The sequence below is a fragment of the Sorghum bicolor genome, chromosome 1 (assembly GCF_000003195.3).
Source record: "Sorghum bicolor cultivar BTx623 chromosome 1, Sorghum_bicolor_NCBIv3, whole genome shotgun sequence".
Taxonomy (NCBI): Eukaryota; Viridiplantae; Streptophyta; class Magnoliopsida; order Poales; family Poaceae; genus Sorghum; species Sorghum bicolor.
This window is the reverse complement of record NC_012870.2, coordinates 66,755,670-66,769,986: the sequence shown is the minus strand read 5'-3', so window position 1 is coordinate 66,769,986 and position 14,317 is coordinate 66,755,670. Positions and strand designations below refer to the sequence as shown.

At 45.2% G+C, this 14,317-nt stretch overlaps 1 protein-coding gene across 1 annotated transcript; it reads left to right on the top strand.

Annotated features, from left to right (window-relative positions):
* On the top strand, positions 5,064 to 5,770 carry LOC110432432 (uncharacterized protein F23B12.7-like). The gene is made up of 2 exons (XM_021452845.1): positions 5,064 to 5,363; positions 5,495 to 5,770. Exons 1-2 carry the CDS (start codon positions 5,064 to 5,066, stop codon positions 5,768 to 5,770), a joined length of 576 nt encoding a protein of 191 aa, XP_021308520.1.

Below are 14,317 nucleotides of genomic sequence, written 5' to 3'. Positions count from 1 at the left end.
TCTGTGTGTTCCACTAACATTAATTATATTACGTGGAACTTAGCTAATAAGTTGTTAACCTATATATCCATCACCACTACAGGAAAATCCTACTTTGCCGAGAGCCGGCATCTTTGCCGAGAGCTGTCGAGTAGACTCTCGGCAAAGAGCTTCCTTTGCCGAGGGCCACGTCACGCGCTCGGCAAAGGGCTCTTTGCCGAGAGCCGAATGCAGGCTTTCGGCAAAGAGGCTCTTTGCCGAGAGCAGCCCACTCGGCAAAGGCGGGCTCTCGGCAAAGTCTCTGTCCACCAAACGCCGGCTGCCGGCGTCCCCTTTGCCGAGAGCCTTCCGTTTGGCTCTCGGCAAAGGAAGGCTCTTTGCCGAGCGCCAGCTGGAAAGGCCCTCGGCAAAGCAATCTTTGCCGAGTGTCTTGGCTAGCTCTCGGCAAAGTATTTTTATTTTTTTTTGTTTTTTGTGTTGAGTTTTTTTTTTGTGTTTTGTGTCACTATTGCAAACTATATTTTAAAGTTTGGAACAAATTTGAGTTTTTTTGGTATATTTAACTGATTTATTTTGTTTTTTTTTATGTTTTGGGATAAGTCAAATGTGAACTACAGGTACATGAAATAACGCAACCCAGTGCTTTAAAAAAATGATATTCATGGTATTAGGTGTATTTTGAGTCCGTATCCAAGACATCACATGAAATCTCGACCATCTCGCTGAGGTAACATGTCGAGTTACGTGCGCGAAAAGAGGATTAAAATTATATAAAATTCATACGAAGTTCGAAAATCGTGAAACTTGATGATGCGTCGTGTCATCGCATGTGGAAGCTATGGTTAAAATTTGAGAAGATTTGGAGCAAGATGCAACGTCGGATGTCTAAAATCCAGACATCTCCACATGTCTAAAGTCCGCATGTAGTTGATATGTATGTGTTAGTAGTTGATATATATATATATGTTAGTAGTTAGTGTTAGTAGTAGTAAGTAGTTAGTGTTAGTAGTAAGTAGTTAGTGGTAGCAGTAGTAAGTAATTAGTGGTAGTAGTTGTTGTAGTGTTTTTAATTGTTTTTTGTTGTACTACTTTGAAGCGATGTCTACATGTAAATAGAAGTTTAGTACATGCCTTTTGTTGATATATATATGTGGTTTTTGGCCTTTGTGTTTATGTGTGGCATTCGTGTCGTATATGTGCTGTCGGCCATCGAGCCGACTTCTTTTTTTGCAGGTTTTGGAAACCTCCCCGTACAGGGGAGGTTCTGCCAAAATTTTTTACTTATATTATTGTTTTTATTGTTTTTGCAGAGCAGGACCTGTCGAGGGGACTCGGAGCACCTCGACACAGCGTCGCCTCGCCACTGCACCGACTCGTCACCGCCGCTAGCCTGTCTTCACCGCCACCCTAGGTATAATTAACCTGCATCCCTTAACCTTGTCGTACTTAGGTCACGTAACCCAGTTAGGCGTCTCCCGTCCGAAAAAGATACGGTCGTTGGTATGCGTGTCTGTGCATATTCGTCGGCCGTATCTGTTTCGGATTGTCCACATTTTTTGGACAGCCCGTGGATGCATAGATGGTTAGCTTCCATGTTTTGCTCCCGTCCGAGTCGGAGTTTCGACAACACCTCACCCTTGTTCTCCGGATACACACTCTCCTTGCTAGGACGTGTATTGGGAGAACAGCGGGGAGGTGCTGCCGAAACTCCGACTTGGACGGGAGCAAAACATGGAAGCTAACCATCTATGCATCCACGGGTGGGATTAGGACCTATCCTTCACCTATTAGATGGTAGAAACGTCATGTAGATGCAACCGCTGGTTATATTACTCGCTTGCACATATGTATGACAGAGGATGGCTAACCGTGAGTGGATGTATGATGGCTTTGGAACAAAGAGCAATACATGGATTAATGGGACCGTGGGGTTCTTGAATAAAGCATTTGGTGAGGCTGCTAAAGGGTCAATAAGGATGTCGTGTCCCTGCATAGACTGTAAGAACGGGAAAAGAAAACGTAAAGATGACATGTGGAAGGATCTTCACAAGCACGGATTCATGGCAAACTATACCACATGGATCCACCATGGTGAAGGCGACCGTATTAGAGAGGAGGTGGTTAGACCACGCCTCGAGGAGTATGATGGAGATGCCGGGATAGCCGACCTAATGGAAGACTTCACTGATGCACGTGACAATGAAGTGTTGGAGCCTGAGGATCTAGAGGAAACCGCAAAGGCGTTATACCTTATGATGTCTTCGGCCCAGAAGCCCCTTCATGAGAAGACATCAGTTTCGCAACTGGATGCCATTGTACGCCTATTACATGTGAAGTCGCGGTTGAGCCTTAGTCGAGATGGGTTTGATTTCTTGTTGACAGTTCTGGGCACAATGCTTCCGGAGGGTCACACGCTGCCCAAGAACACATACGAGTCACAGAAACTCCTTCGTGCACTTAAGATGTCGTATGAGTCGATCCATGCTTGTCCCAATGGGTGTGTCCTATTCAGGGGAGATGACCTTAAGGGAGCAACGCACTGTCCAAAGTGCAAAGCCTCTAGGTTTGTGGAGGTAGAGAGCAGTCCTGGCCAGAAGAAACAGTCTAAAATTCCCGAGATGGTCCTACGGTACCTTCCATTCCTACCGAGGATCCAACGGTTGTACATGACAGAAGAGTCCGCGAAACTGATGACATGGCACAAGAATGGCAAAAGATACAGTGACAAGATGGGACACCCATCGGATGGTGAAGCATGGAAGTACTTCGATGAGCAGCATCCTGGCAAAGCTATGGATGCTCGGAATGTACGTGTAGCGATTGCAACAGATGGGTTCAACCCGTATGGATTGTTGGCGGCCCCCTACACTTGTTGGCCCGTGTTCGTGATCCCCCTGAATCTACCCCCGACGTCATGTTTGAACCCAAGTATATGTTGTTGTCGCTGATAATACCAGGACACCCGGGCAATAATATGGGTGTGTTCATACAGCCGGTGTGGGATGAATTGCAATATGCTTGGGAAAAGGGGGTGCTGACCTATGACCGAGCTACAAAGAGGAACTTCACAATGCATGTGTGGTACCAATATTCAATGCATGACTTTCTGGCGTATGGCATATTTAGTGGTTGGTGTGTTCATGGGAAGATGCCTTGCCCAGTATGCAAGGCATCTCTGAGGTTCACCTATCTGAACAAGGGGCGCAAGTTTTCTTCGTTCGACAAACATCGCCAATTCCTTGATGACAATCATGAATTCAGACGAGACATCAAGCACTTCACGAAAGGTCTTCAAGTCACCGATCGTATTCCTCATATTATGAGTGGTGTCGAAATCCTTGCTGAGTTAGAGGCTCTCACAATTGATGAGGCCACAGGTGGTTTTATTGGATATGGCCACGAACACATGTGGACGCATATATCGGGCTTGACTAGGCTCCCTTACTTCAAGGACCTTCTGCTTCCACACTGCATCGATGTAATGCATACAGAAAAGAACGTCGCCGAGGCACTCTGGGCAACACTCATGGACATAAAGGAGAAGTCAAAGGACAATGTGAAGGCTAGACTGGACGTCGAAATGATGTGCGATAGACCAAAGCTGATCATGAAGACACCTGCTCCCAGCAAGATTTGGAAAAAGGGCCCAGGCGATTACATCCTGAAAAGGAACGATAGGAAGGAAATACTGGAGTGGATCAAGACGTTAATGTTCCCTGATGGGTACGCGGCGAATCTGAGTAGGGGAGTGAACTTGAAGACTTTGAGAGTCCTAGGGATGAAGAGTCATGACTTCCACATATGGATTGAGCGGCTACTTCCTGCGATGACCCGTGGATACCTCCCTGATCCAGTGTGGCGTGTCTTAGCAGAATTGAGCTACTTCTTCCGCCAGCTTTGTTCTAGGGAGTTATCCCTGCCAGTGATTGGTGACCTGGAGCGTGCTGCACCTCTATTGCTCTGCAAGTTGGAGATGATCTTTCCACTGGCTTTTTTCTATCGATGCAACATCTGATTTTGCACCTACCGCGTGAGGCAAGGCTGGGGGGTCCCGTGCAGTTCCGTTGGTGCTATCCAATCGAGAGAAGTCTAAAGATTCTTCGAAAAAAGTGTGAAAATAAAGCCAAAATTGAGGCTTCAGTGGCAGAGGCATTTAGGGTGGAGGAGGTGTCCAACTTCACAACAACATACTATACTGAGAACCTTCCCCCCAATGTGCACAAGTCACTCCCTTGTTACAACGATGACGAGAGCTCATCGACACTGAGCCTTTTCAAAGGGCAATTCGGAAGAGGAAGCGCAGGTACACCCAAGATCTTACAAGATCATGAGTGGCGCACTATCACACTATACGTCTTGTTGAACCTTGAAGAAGTGACTCCTTATCGAGAGTAAGTTCTCAATGAGCTTTTTACGTACATCGTCAATATCCTCCACTTATCGATCTAACATCCTCACGATCTTGTTTTTACAGGGAGTTTATAAAACAACACTGGACTCATAGAAGGGCTCCTACCATCCAAGAAGAAGACGATCTTATAAAAAATGCTGATTTTATTTCCTGGTTCCGTACAAAGGCCCGCACGGATAGTGAAATGAGTGGTGAACTTAAACAGGTTGCAAGGGGCTCCTCCAGTAAGGTCAAGTCCTTCAACATTTATGATGTGAATGACTATCGCTTTCGGACGAGAAGGTACGAAGAGTGTCGGCCCAACCGGAAGACCACGTGCACAGGAGTTCGTACGCCCGGCACCGATGATCGCGACTATTACGGCATAGTCGAAGAAATATACGAGCTCCACTTTGAGGGCCCCAAACCTCTTAACCCAGTGATATTCAAATGCCATTGGTTCGATCCTAACATCATTAGAAGAGCCGATGACATCGGGCAACTTGAAATTCGACTAGATTCTGTCTATAAAGGAGAAGATGTCTACATTGTGGCTCAATAGGCCACGCAAGTTTATTATCTCCCATGGGCGTGCCAAAAAAACAAGGACCTTAAGGGTTGGTACCTTGTGCACTTGGTATCGCCACGCGGCAAAGCGCCTGTCCCAAATGAGGATGATTACAACTTTGACCCGATGGCAGATACTGGAGAGTTCTATCAACCTGAGGGGCTACAAGGGCGTTTGGAGATAGACCTTGATTCGCTGATGGGCATGGAAGTAGACAATGACATCGATGAGGACGAGGGTGAAGTGGTGCAAGATGCTAAGGACTTAATGATGCTTGAACGATGGCGGGCTGAGCGCGATAGGCTTGTTAGTGATGATGACAATAGTGACAGTGACACAGACGACAAGGAGGACTTAAGAGAGCTCGACAATATTGATAGTGATGATGACAATAGTGATAGTGATGATGAGCTGCCAACCTTTACCGTTGGTGGAGATAATTTCTAAACCTCATGTAATACTATATTTTTCTTATTATTTCTTTGCAATAATGTTTCGTTCATGTAATACTATATTTTTTTGATTATTACTAATTTTTGTAATCTTTGTTATTGCAGGCACAGGACAGTATGCCAGGTGGAAGTAGGCGGCAGCAAAGGACGGGGGTCACCTCGGCCTTCATGAGGCCCAACGACGAGGAGCAGGAGGAGGAGAGGACGACGAGGAGGATGAGGAGGATGGAGGAGCTTCACGAGGAGAGGCCGAGGAGGGGACGGGGAGCAGGGCGAGGACGTGGACGAGGACGGGGCCGAGGACGAGGACGAGGAGACGACGAGGACGTGGACGAGGACGAGGACGAGGAGAGGACGACGAGAGGCCGAGGAGTACGATGAGGACGAGGAGAGGACGAGGACGAGGATGAGGACGAGGTCCAGGCCCAGGGCCTGGACGAGGACGAGGACGTTGACTTGGGCGCGATGACACCGTTGGAGCCGACTTCCTCAGCTTCAAGGAAGCCCTACCAGCGCGGGGTCACGCGCCTCCCTACCTCGGCGCCTGCGGCACACTCACGTGGGACGATTCGACCCGTGGGTGATAAGTAAGTAAACGTTCATGTTTTCACAACTTATTCATATGATATGTTGGAAATCAAGCCGTCAACTAACAATTTTTCTTAATGAATCGTGCAGGTTTCAGATTGTGAGTGCGGGCAAATTCCGCCACCCTAGTTCTATCCAGGGCCTCCTTATTAAGAAGCACTACCCTGGTTTCGTCACCCACAAAGGGAGACGTGAGCCAGCCTTCACGTGGGACCACTTCTACAGCGTGTTGGACGAGAACAATGTTCCCATCGCACAGGTCATCAAGGACGAGTTCTGGGTGAGTCATCATCGCACAACGTTGCTCAATATTATGCATTTATTCTTGAAATATTAAAATGATGCATGATGTATGTATGCAGGAGTGGTACGTGATAGAGGACGGCGCCCCCGCGGACAGGGTTGCGTATGCGCAGGAGGAGACCTGCAAAGACCGGGTCAAGGACATGTACCACGAGGCGCGCATCCAGTGTGTCGTCACCTACAACGCCGACGTCCTTGGCCGGTCGGTGGGCAAGAGCCAGGCTAGGGAGATGATCCTGGATCCCGACACCGATCTCACCAGGGACCAGTAGGTAAGTATGAAACATTACTTCTGATTCCATCCATGAAAAAATAAGTACGCTACATTTCTTTTGATTCATCTTATGACGTGTCAAATGCAGTTTCCTGCTGAATGGTGCAAGGGCCATCTTGACTGCTAGGAGGCCATTGTAGACTGGTGGAGAAGGCCGGAGGCGTACGCCGAGCGGAGAGCCAGACGGGCGTACCGCCTGCAGATGCCAGGACCGGCCCACCACCAAGGGAGCCGCTCCCTCCCAGGGTACATGGACACATGGGTACGCTTCTGTTCATTTCATTTGTTCATTCATTAATGTATTCATTCTCATTACGTGTAATCATCCTTGTGTTTTTCTCGGAGTCCCAGTCGCATGGTGGCATAGTCATCAACGAGTACGTGGGGTACGCCCTTGCACACAAGGGCCGAGCGGACAATCCAAACAACGTCTACAGCCCCGCGGACGAGGCCGAGGCGTACACCAACCCGAACGCCTACGAGAAGATGGCCGAGTACACCTCACATGCTCGCGCGCGCCACGGGGACGACTTCGACCCCGCCACTGAGCCCCTCGACACAGAGATCCTGATGAGGGCTGGAGGAGGGAAGCAGCACGGGCGGTACTATATGGCCCACAGCGCCATCGACCCGACCACTGTGCCCACGCTCCGCCAGGTGCGACAGGCGAGCAGCACGACCTCCTCCGACATCCCCATACGAGCTCGGCAGCCGTCTTTCCAGGTAACTATAGTTTTATGCGTCGTTCATATACTTTACATATATACCTAGTGCATTGTTCAAACATCACGGGTGTGTTATTGCAGTCCCAGTTGGCCGAGTTGCGGGCCAGGTAGGAGTCCGCGGAGGAGGCCCATCGGCAGGAGATAGCGCGCCAGAACGAGGCCCATCGGCAGGAGCTGGCGCGGCAGTTCGAGGCGTTTCAACAACACCAGCAGCGTCAGATGCAGGACTTCGCCAACTACTTCACCTCCCTTCAGATCCCTGGTGTGGTCACGCCTCCGCTGCCTGCCTCGCTGTTCGCTCCACTCCCTCTTCCTGGCACTGTAGTACAGTCTCCAGTGAATATATACGAGTGCATATTGCTTTGTCTTCTGCGGACATCATGCAGGTACTAATGACATCGCTTCTACTTTGTGAAGGCACAGTCGCACGGATCGAACCCGACTCCTCAAGACGGCGCTTCTCCAGGCATGGGTGTCAGGTCCAGCAGACTCCACAGCAGACGTGGCCTGGCGCTCCTCGGCCTCAGACGTACGGGTGGGGTCCGTGGTCAGCTGGCGCTCCTCCGCCTCAGACACACGGGTGGTCGCCGTGGTCAGGTGGCGCGCCTCAGCACCCAGCAGGTTGGCCGTAGCAGGGGTGGCCAGGTGAGGGCTCTTCCCAGGGACACGGGGACGCCGGGTCGCAGCCGGACCAGTGATATGGACATGTTATGCTTGTGATGGATATGTTAGGCGGATTTGTGAACTTTGTGTATGCGGATTTGTGACAGGATGAATACCAACTATTCTGTATGTGGATTTGTGACCATTGATGGATGCATGTGTCGATTTGTTACTATATATGTTATGCAGGTTCTATTACATATGTTATGTATGTTGTCTATTGTGAATTGAGTGAAAAAACAGCAAAAAACTGAAAAACAGCAAAAAATCTCAGCTTTGCCCAGTGCTGGCACTCGGCAAAGCTGGGCACTGCGTGGCTGTGGTTCCCAGCTTTGCCGAGTGTCACCCACCAGACACTCGGCAAAGAAATATTCAAAAAAATAAATAAATATTCTTTGCCGAGAGCCAGCGTGTATGGCACTCGGCAAAGATTTTTCCAAATAAACAAATAAATATTCTTTGCCGAGAGCCAGCTTGTATGGCACTCGGCAAAGATTTTTTCCAAATAAAAAAATAAACAATCTTTGCCGAGCGCCGGCCATGGTGGCGCTCGGCAAAGAGCCGTCAACTAACGCCTCCCTTGCGACGGCCGTCAGCCTTTGCCGAGTGCTTACGTGGCTCTCGACAAAGCCTTTGCCGAGAGCTTGCCACGTGGCCCTCGGCAAAGACTGCCTTTGCCGATTAAGACTATGCCGAGCGGTCTTTGCCGAGTGGGCTCTCGGCAAAGGCTTTGCCGAGAGCTTAGTGGCCCTTTGCCGAGCGCTCGGGCTCTCGGCAAAGTACCAGAATCCTGTAGTGCACGGTGCCAGAGGCCATCGATCCACCGCCACCGCCACACCGTTTGTCCTCTACAACCATTTCACCAAAGCATATTTCTCAAGGTCTATCTGCGAACATCTCTAAGAGATTAGCCAAATCGTTTTCTAAAATTAAATTTAACTTATTAAAGTAAAAACGTTTTCAACAGACTCTGTAAATGACTCTTCAAATTTAGTAGCTCTCCATCCCATCTTATTCTCTCTCTACTTTTGATATCCTACCTCACTAGTCATCTAGTATTTTGGTTTTACAGAGTTTGTTAGAGTACATTCGTATTTTTTTTGTCAAACCTATTGTAGAGAATAGCTAAATCAATAAATTTATTAGCTAGTTCTTTTGGCTAATCTCTTGAAGATGCTCTGAGGGATACCACTCTTTAAGGGCTTGCTTGTTTGATACCAAAATCAAGGGCGTCAGAGCCCTTTAATCCCCTCTAATCCCTTTAATTTTGGGATCAAACGAACAAGGCTTCAAGTGAAATGAGCCACTCATTGCTAACCGTACCTCGGCAGTGCTGGCTGTTGGAACTTCAAATACTACTTCATCTATTTGAAGTTATAAGTTGTTTCAATATTATTCTATTTCAAATTAATCTATCTAATTTTAATCAAGTTTGTATAAAAAGTATATTAATATCAACAACATCAACCACTTATAATTTTGGAAATGAGGAAATAGTGAATTTTCAGTCTGATCGTCCCTATAGCTTGTTGCATTATTGCATAGAACTATTGCATGTACATCTACTTGTGTACCTCCAATTCTCATACAAAAGCAGTGTCAAAATACTATCAACTTGTCTTGACCCAAAGTATTTCAATCTTGGTGCTGCCCCTAATTAAGCTCACGTACGGTGCAAAGTATTTTTCCCTAAAGAAAACATTATTGGTAGTCAAGACTAATGAGATTTTGCGGTTCCGATGTGTTATTGGGAACACTATTACAAGCAAGTGTACAATATCAAATTACCAGATTGTTCAAATTAATACTGTTTCAGATTCTTCAATAATCATTCTTCTTTCATAGAATCTTAGCGCATTGTACACACACTTTATTTCCGTGGGTAGTCATGCATCATGGTCTATTTCTAGAGAATTCCATTGTTGCTTTTGGCTAGCTGGAATTTTGTCATTCTCGTAGAACACAGCATGGGAGTTCAACAAATATATAGCACGACATATGTTATAATACTACACGGGAATTTTGTTTGTTTTTGCAAGCTAATAAGCGATGAGATGTGCATGCCGCAGCTAGCACACAAGGCTCCAAAGGAAATGCTTTCACGGGGGGAGATTTTGCCGCCGCGCCTTGTCTGCTTCCCTCGTGTTGGCGCCGGCCCACACGTGCCGATCGCTACAAATGGCTGGCAGAACCCAAAAAACAAATTGTAGTGTTCATCATGAGTTAACGCTCGTTTGTTCTGTTGCCATGCGGGGACAGACGATTAATTGAACTGCCAGTCTAATCGGATTGTATGTCTGTGGACACTGATTTTCTTTCAAAAAGAATGTCTCTGTACGTGTGGCAATGGATCGACGATATAGTATTATTACTAGCTACGCGAGCTTTTTTTAAGAAACTGGAGGAGACGTAGCTCGTCCTACAGAGAATTCTAATTAAAGTAAGAGAACAGGTCCGCAGGTCTACAAGTTACACAACAGGGATTCAAGAAACAAAAAAAAAAAAGAAATAAAGAGGACCAAACGAATTGTTGAAAAGGTTGTAAAATGATATACAAGATTATGCTAATAATATATGCTGCACTAGATCAGTTAAAAACCCTAGAAGATCATCTAGTGAACATATATGCTTCAGTATTTTTGGCCATATCCTTTTGCTTCGTACTCTGATTTTCATTTTGATGATCTTTGACTTGTTGGAAAGCTTGTGAAAATAATTATAACTTGAACTTAGTGTCATACCAATTTTGCCTATAAAGTAATGAGACAAATACAATATATATATACATCTAACTTATATATCTTACATACATGCTATCTCTTTACAAGGACCAAAATTATTCTTCGAAGAAATCTACAGGACACTAAGAGCATCTCCAAGAGACTTTGTATATTCTTTCTAAATGCTAGAAATAGCCATTTTGGTGAAAAACTATCCTCCAACAGCTTCTCTAAATGGTCATCTAAATATAGCCATTGTCTATTCCGAGTTTTTTGCTAGCCAAATATAGAAGACGAGAATGACTCTCTAGAGTGCGCATGAGATTTAGCAAAAATGTTGGAAAGTAAAAAAATATAGAAAGCGATTTTTATGCAATGGCTCTCCAAATGATAATTTAGAGAGTGAGATTTAGAAAGACCGTTGGAGATGCTATTAGCGCGCGACTAGCCGACCTCCTGATCCGCCGCGCGCTGTCTGTGGACGTCCCGGCGTGTGTGTGGCGTGTGATGACTGATCAGCGTGCCGGGGCGTTGTCGTCCCCCCAACCCCCAAAATGCCACCACGGGAGCTCCATTCGTAGTACAGCCCAAGTATTCACATGCGCGCGCTTCAGTCTAGTCATGCTGCATGGGTGTTCAAGTGTATATATGTACGTGCATGCATGACCCTCCCGATTATTGGTCGAGTTCTGGCAACAGGCACCCAATCAGAACGATCGATCTCAATAGGTATCCACGTATGTTTGATTCATATATGCAGTATGCGCACTGAGTAATACACGTGCACCCCGGCCCATACACACGCAAAGCTAGCTAAGGCCTTGTTTGAATGTTGTCGGATTCATCTCAATCCACATGTGTTGGAGTAGATTGGAGTGAAATTTAGTTCAAGTTCCACTCCAATCCATCCCAACACATGTGGATTGATGCGAATCCGACTACATCCAAACAAAACCTAAATGTATATATACTCATAGTTTACTACCGCAGAGGACGCGGAGAGTATAATCAAAGAAGAGGGTATAATGAAGTAAACATATTTCTTCTATTTTATCATGTGTTAGTTGTGTTGACTACTCCCCGGCCGGCCCGTCCTCAAAAAAGTGATGTTTTGTTATTTAAAATTTGTCTCAAAAAATGATGTTATGAACTTTAGACACTTTTTTGGATGCGCAACAAATCCAGCCTTTAATTTCCTTAATAGAATGCATCCACAGACAGGAGAGTCTGCATGCTTGCATACATCGTATGTTAATTAGGCAAGTAAAGCAGGACATTCCCATTTAAGGGAATCAAGTGTAATAAACCAAGGGTATTAGGGACATTTCTCTTCTTTATTAATCTGTCTGAAAAATCCTATAAAAATATTTTTTTAGGCGCGAGAGTATATAGTTAGAACTATCTGTTTAAAACTATCTTTTTGGGGACGGAGGGAGTATATAGTTAGCTAAAAATTAACCTTTATCAATCCAACATAGTCTCATTTATTAGCCTAAGTCTTTAATTAGTTATTAGCTAACTAGCTAGTTAAACTAACTAATTTAAACTAAACTATTTCCTTAGCTTATCCATAATATAGGCTTAAAGAAGAAGATTCGATTCCTGATTTGACTGCTGCCCTCGTCGCATAAGTGGACAATGAGAAGAGGTGTCCTACTTGCTGGAGATTAGTGTAGAGAGGAGAAAGCAGAGAGGCAGAGAATGTGATAGCTCCCTCCGTGTCTCTCCTCCACACAGCACAGAAATTTTCACATCCATCAACCTGAGATGTTTTTCCCCATCGATCTGTCTGTGGTGTTAGCAACATTCCACACATTCCCCTAGTTTATTGGACAGACGTCATTCCCTCTTGCTACTGCAGGGAATATGTTGCTGTGAGCTGTAGATGTGCTTGCCCCACTCTAACAAGCCCTATTAGCTAGGCTAGCTCGATTATACTAAAGCCTTCTAGTCTCATCACGTACTTCAAAATGGAGCTGCTAGCAGTATACTATACTAAAATCAAGTCCGTTAAGTGGATCGATATCATGCATGCTGTGGTCATTGCAGGTACGAGTAGTAAATCAAGCACAAAAATAATATTCTTGATTAATAAACCATATCTCTTCCGAATATACAAGTTTCAATACCAACAATATATATGTGTTCAGACATGGACCACGACAGATGTCAACTTGTCAAGGTTGTAATCATCCGTAGTGTCGTGAGTTTCCAACTTGATTTTGTTATTTTCCTCACAGATGCCACTTTTTGCTACATATTTTCTAGAGAAATTAATGAAAGTAATTTGATACTATTATATCTATATAAGGTTGGTTAAAGCTGAAGAAGTCTGACTTAGGATATAATTGAAGCTAAAGTGGCCAACAATTTAGAATGGATGCATGGCCTTTCACCATATTGGATCACTCTCTGTTTCAAGGTTTCCTTTTCAGATGTTTGAGCAAGAGTTTGGATCAAACATCAACTGATAGCCATGTGTTGCATATATAGCCCTATATAGCATGAAAATCCATTGGCGATGATATAACCAATTCATTCGGTTACAGTATACAATACCCATGGACAGAGTTGCGGCAGGGTCAGGCTGTGGCACAGAAGCAGGTCTGAGGCGATGTTTGGCTGCATGGAATTTTGACAAACATCTCGTGAACTCGGACTGTTGTTGAGGTTTTGTTGTGTATGCACAGATTGGCAAGTACTCGCATTTGGCCCATATCCTCGCAAGCCTGACCCTTTGTCTTGCACTGCCTTGCATGAAATGGACTTGTCTTGTTCTTATATGTGTATTCCTTTATTTTCTTGTGAGGCAGCTGTATGTGTGGAACTATTGATAATAAGCTGATATGTTTTTTTTAGAAAAAAAATGTTCGGCAAAAATTACTATTAATTGACACGGATGATTATTTTTTCTTCGCTATTAATTACCACATATACAATTTATGCTCCATCCTTGCTGCATGCCGTTATTGAGGCAAAAGCAGAAGTTCTTTCTGATGCTTATCCTCACCAGTAAATAACAGCAGGACAGCAATAATTCAAAACACTATATAAACAACGCATGTACAGAGATAATGACAAAATGCAACTTGCAGGAAAAAAAATGAATTATGTGTTCTGTCCGAATACGCATTTGTTTCAGTTGTCAACATATTAATATTGCCCAGCTTGCATGTCTTGCATTGAGTCTCTGTGCTGAAAAAAAGATTTTGCAGTTTCACCTTTCACACATGGATGATTCAGTAGCCGGAGATTGACCCGATATTTATGAATTAATCTCGATCAAAATATCACTACTACAGAATTGATATTCATTGCCGGTTTTTAACAAGTCAACGGTGATAACCCTTCATTGCAGGGTCATTAGCTAAAAATTTAAAAAATGATAGGGTTCTAATGACTCAATTGTTAAGGTTCCTGTCACTGCCGGCTCAAGCCACAAGCCAGCAGTGACATATCACTATTGGTTAAAACCATGAGCCGGTAGTGATACGAAGACTATACCACTACCGGCTGATGGCTTCGACTAGTAGTGATACATATCTATCACCTAGTGGCATGTGCTGGCCATGAAATATATGGAGCCTATCACTATCGGATGTTGGCTTGAGCCAGTAGTGATATTTGTTACGTACAAAACCGTCCTTCCACCTTC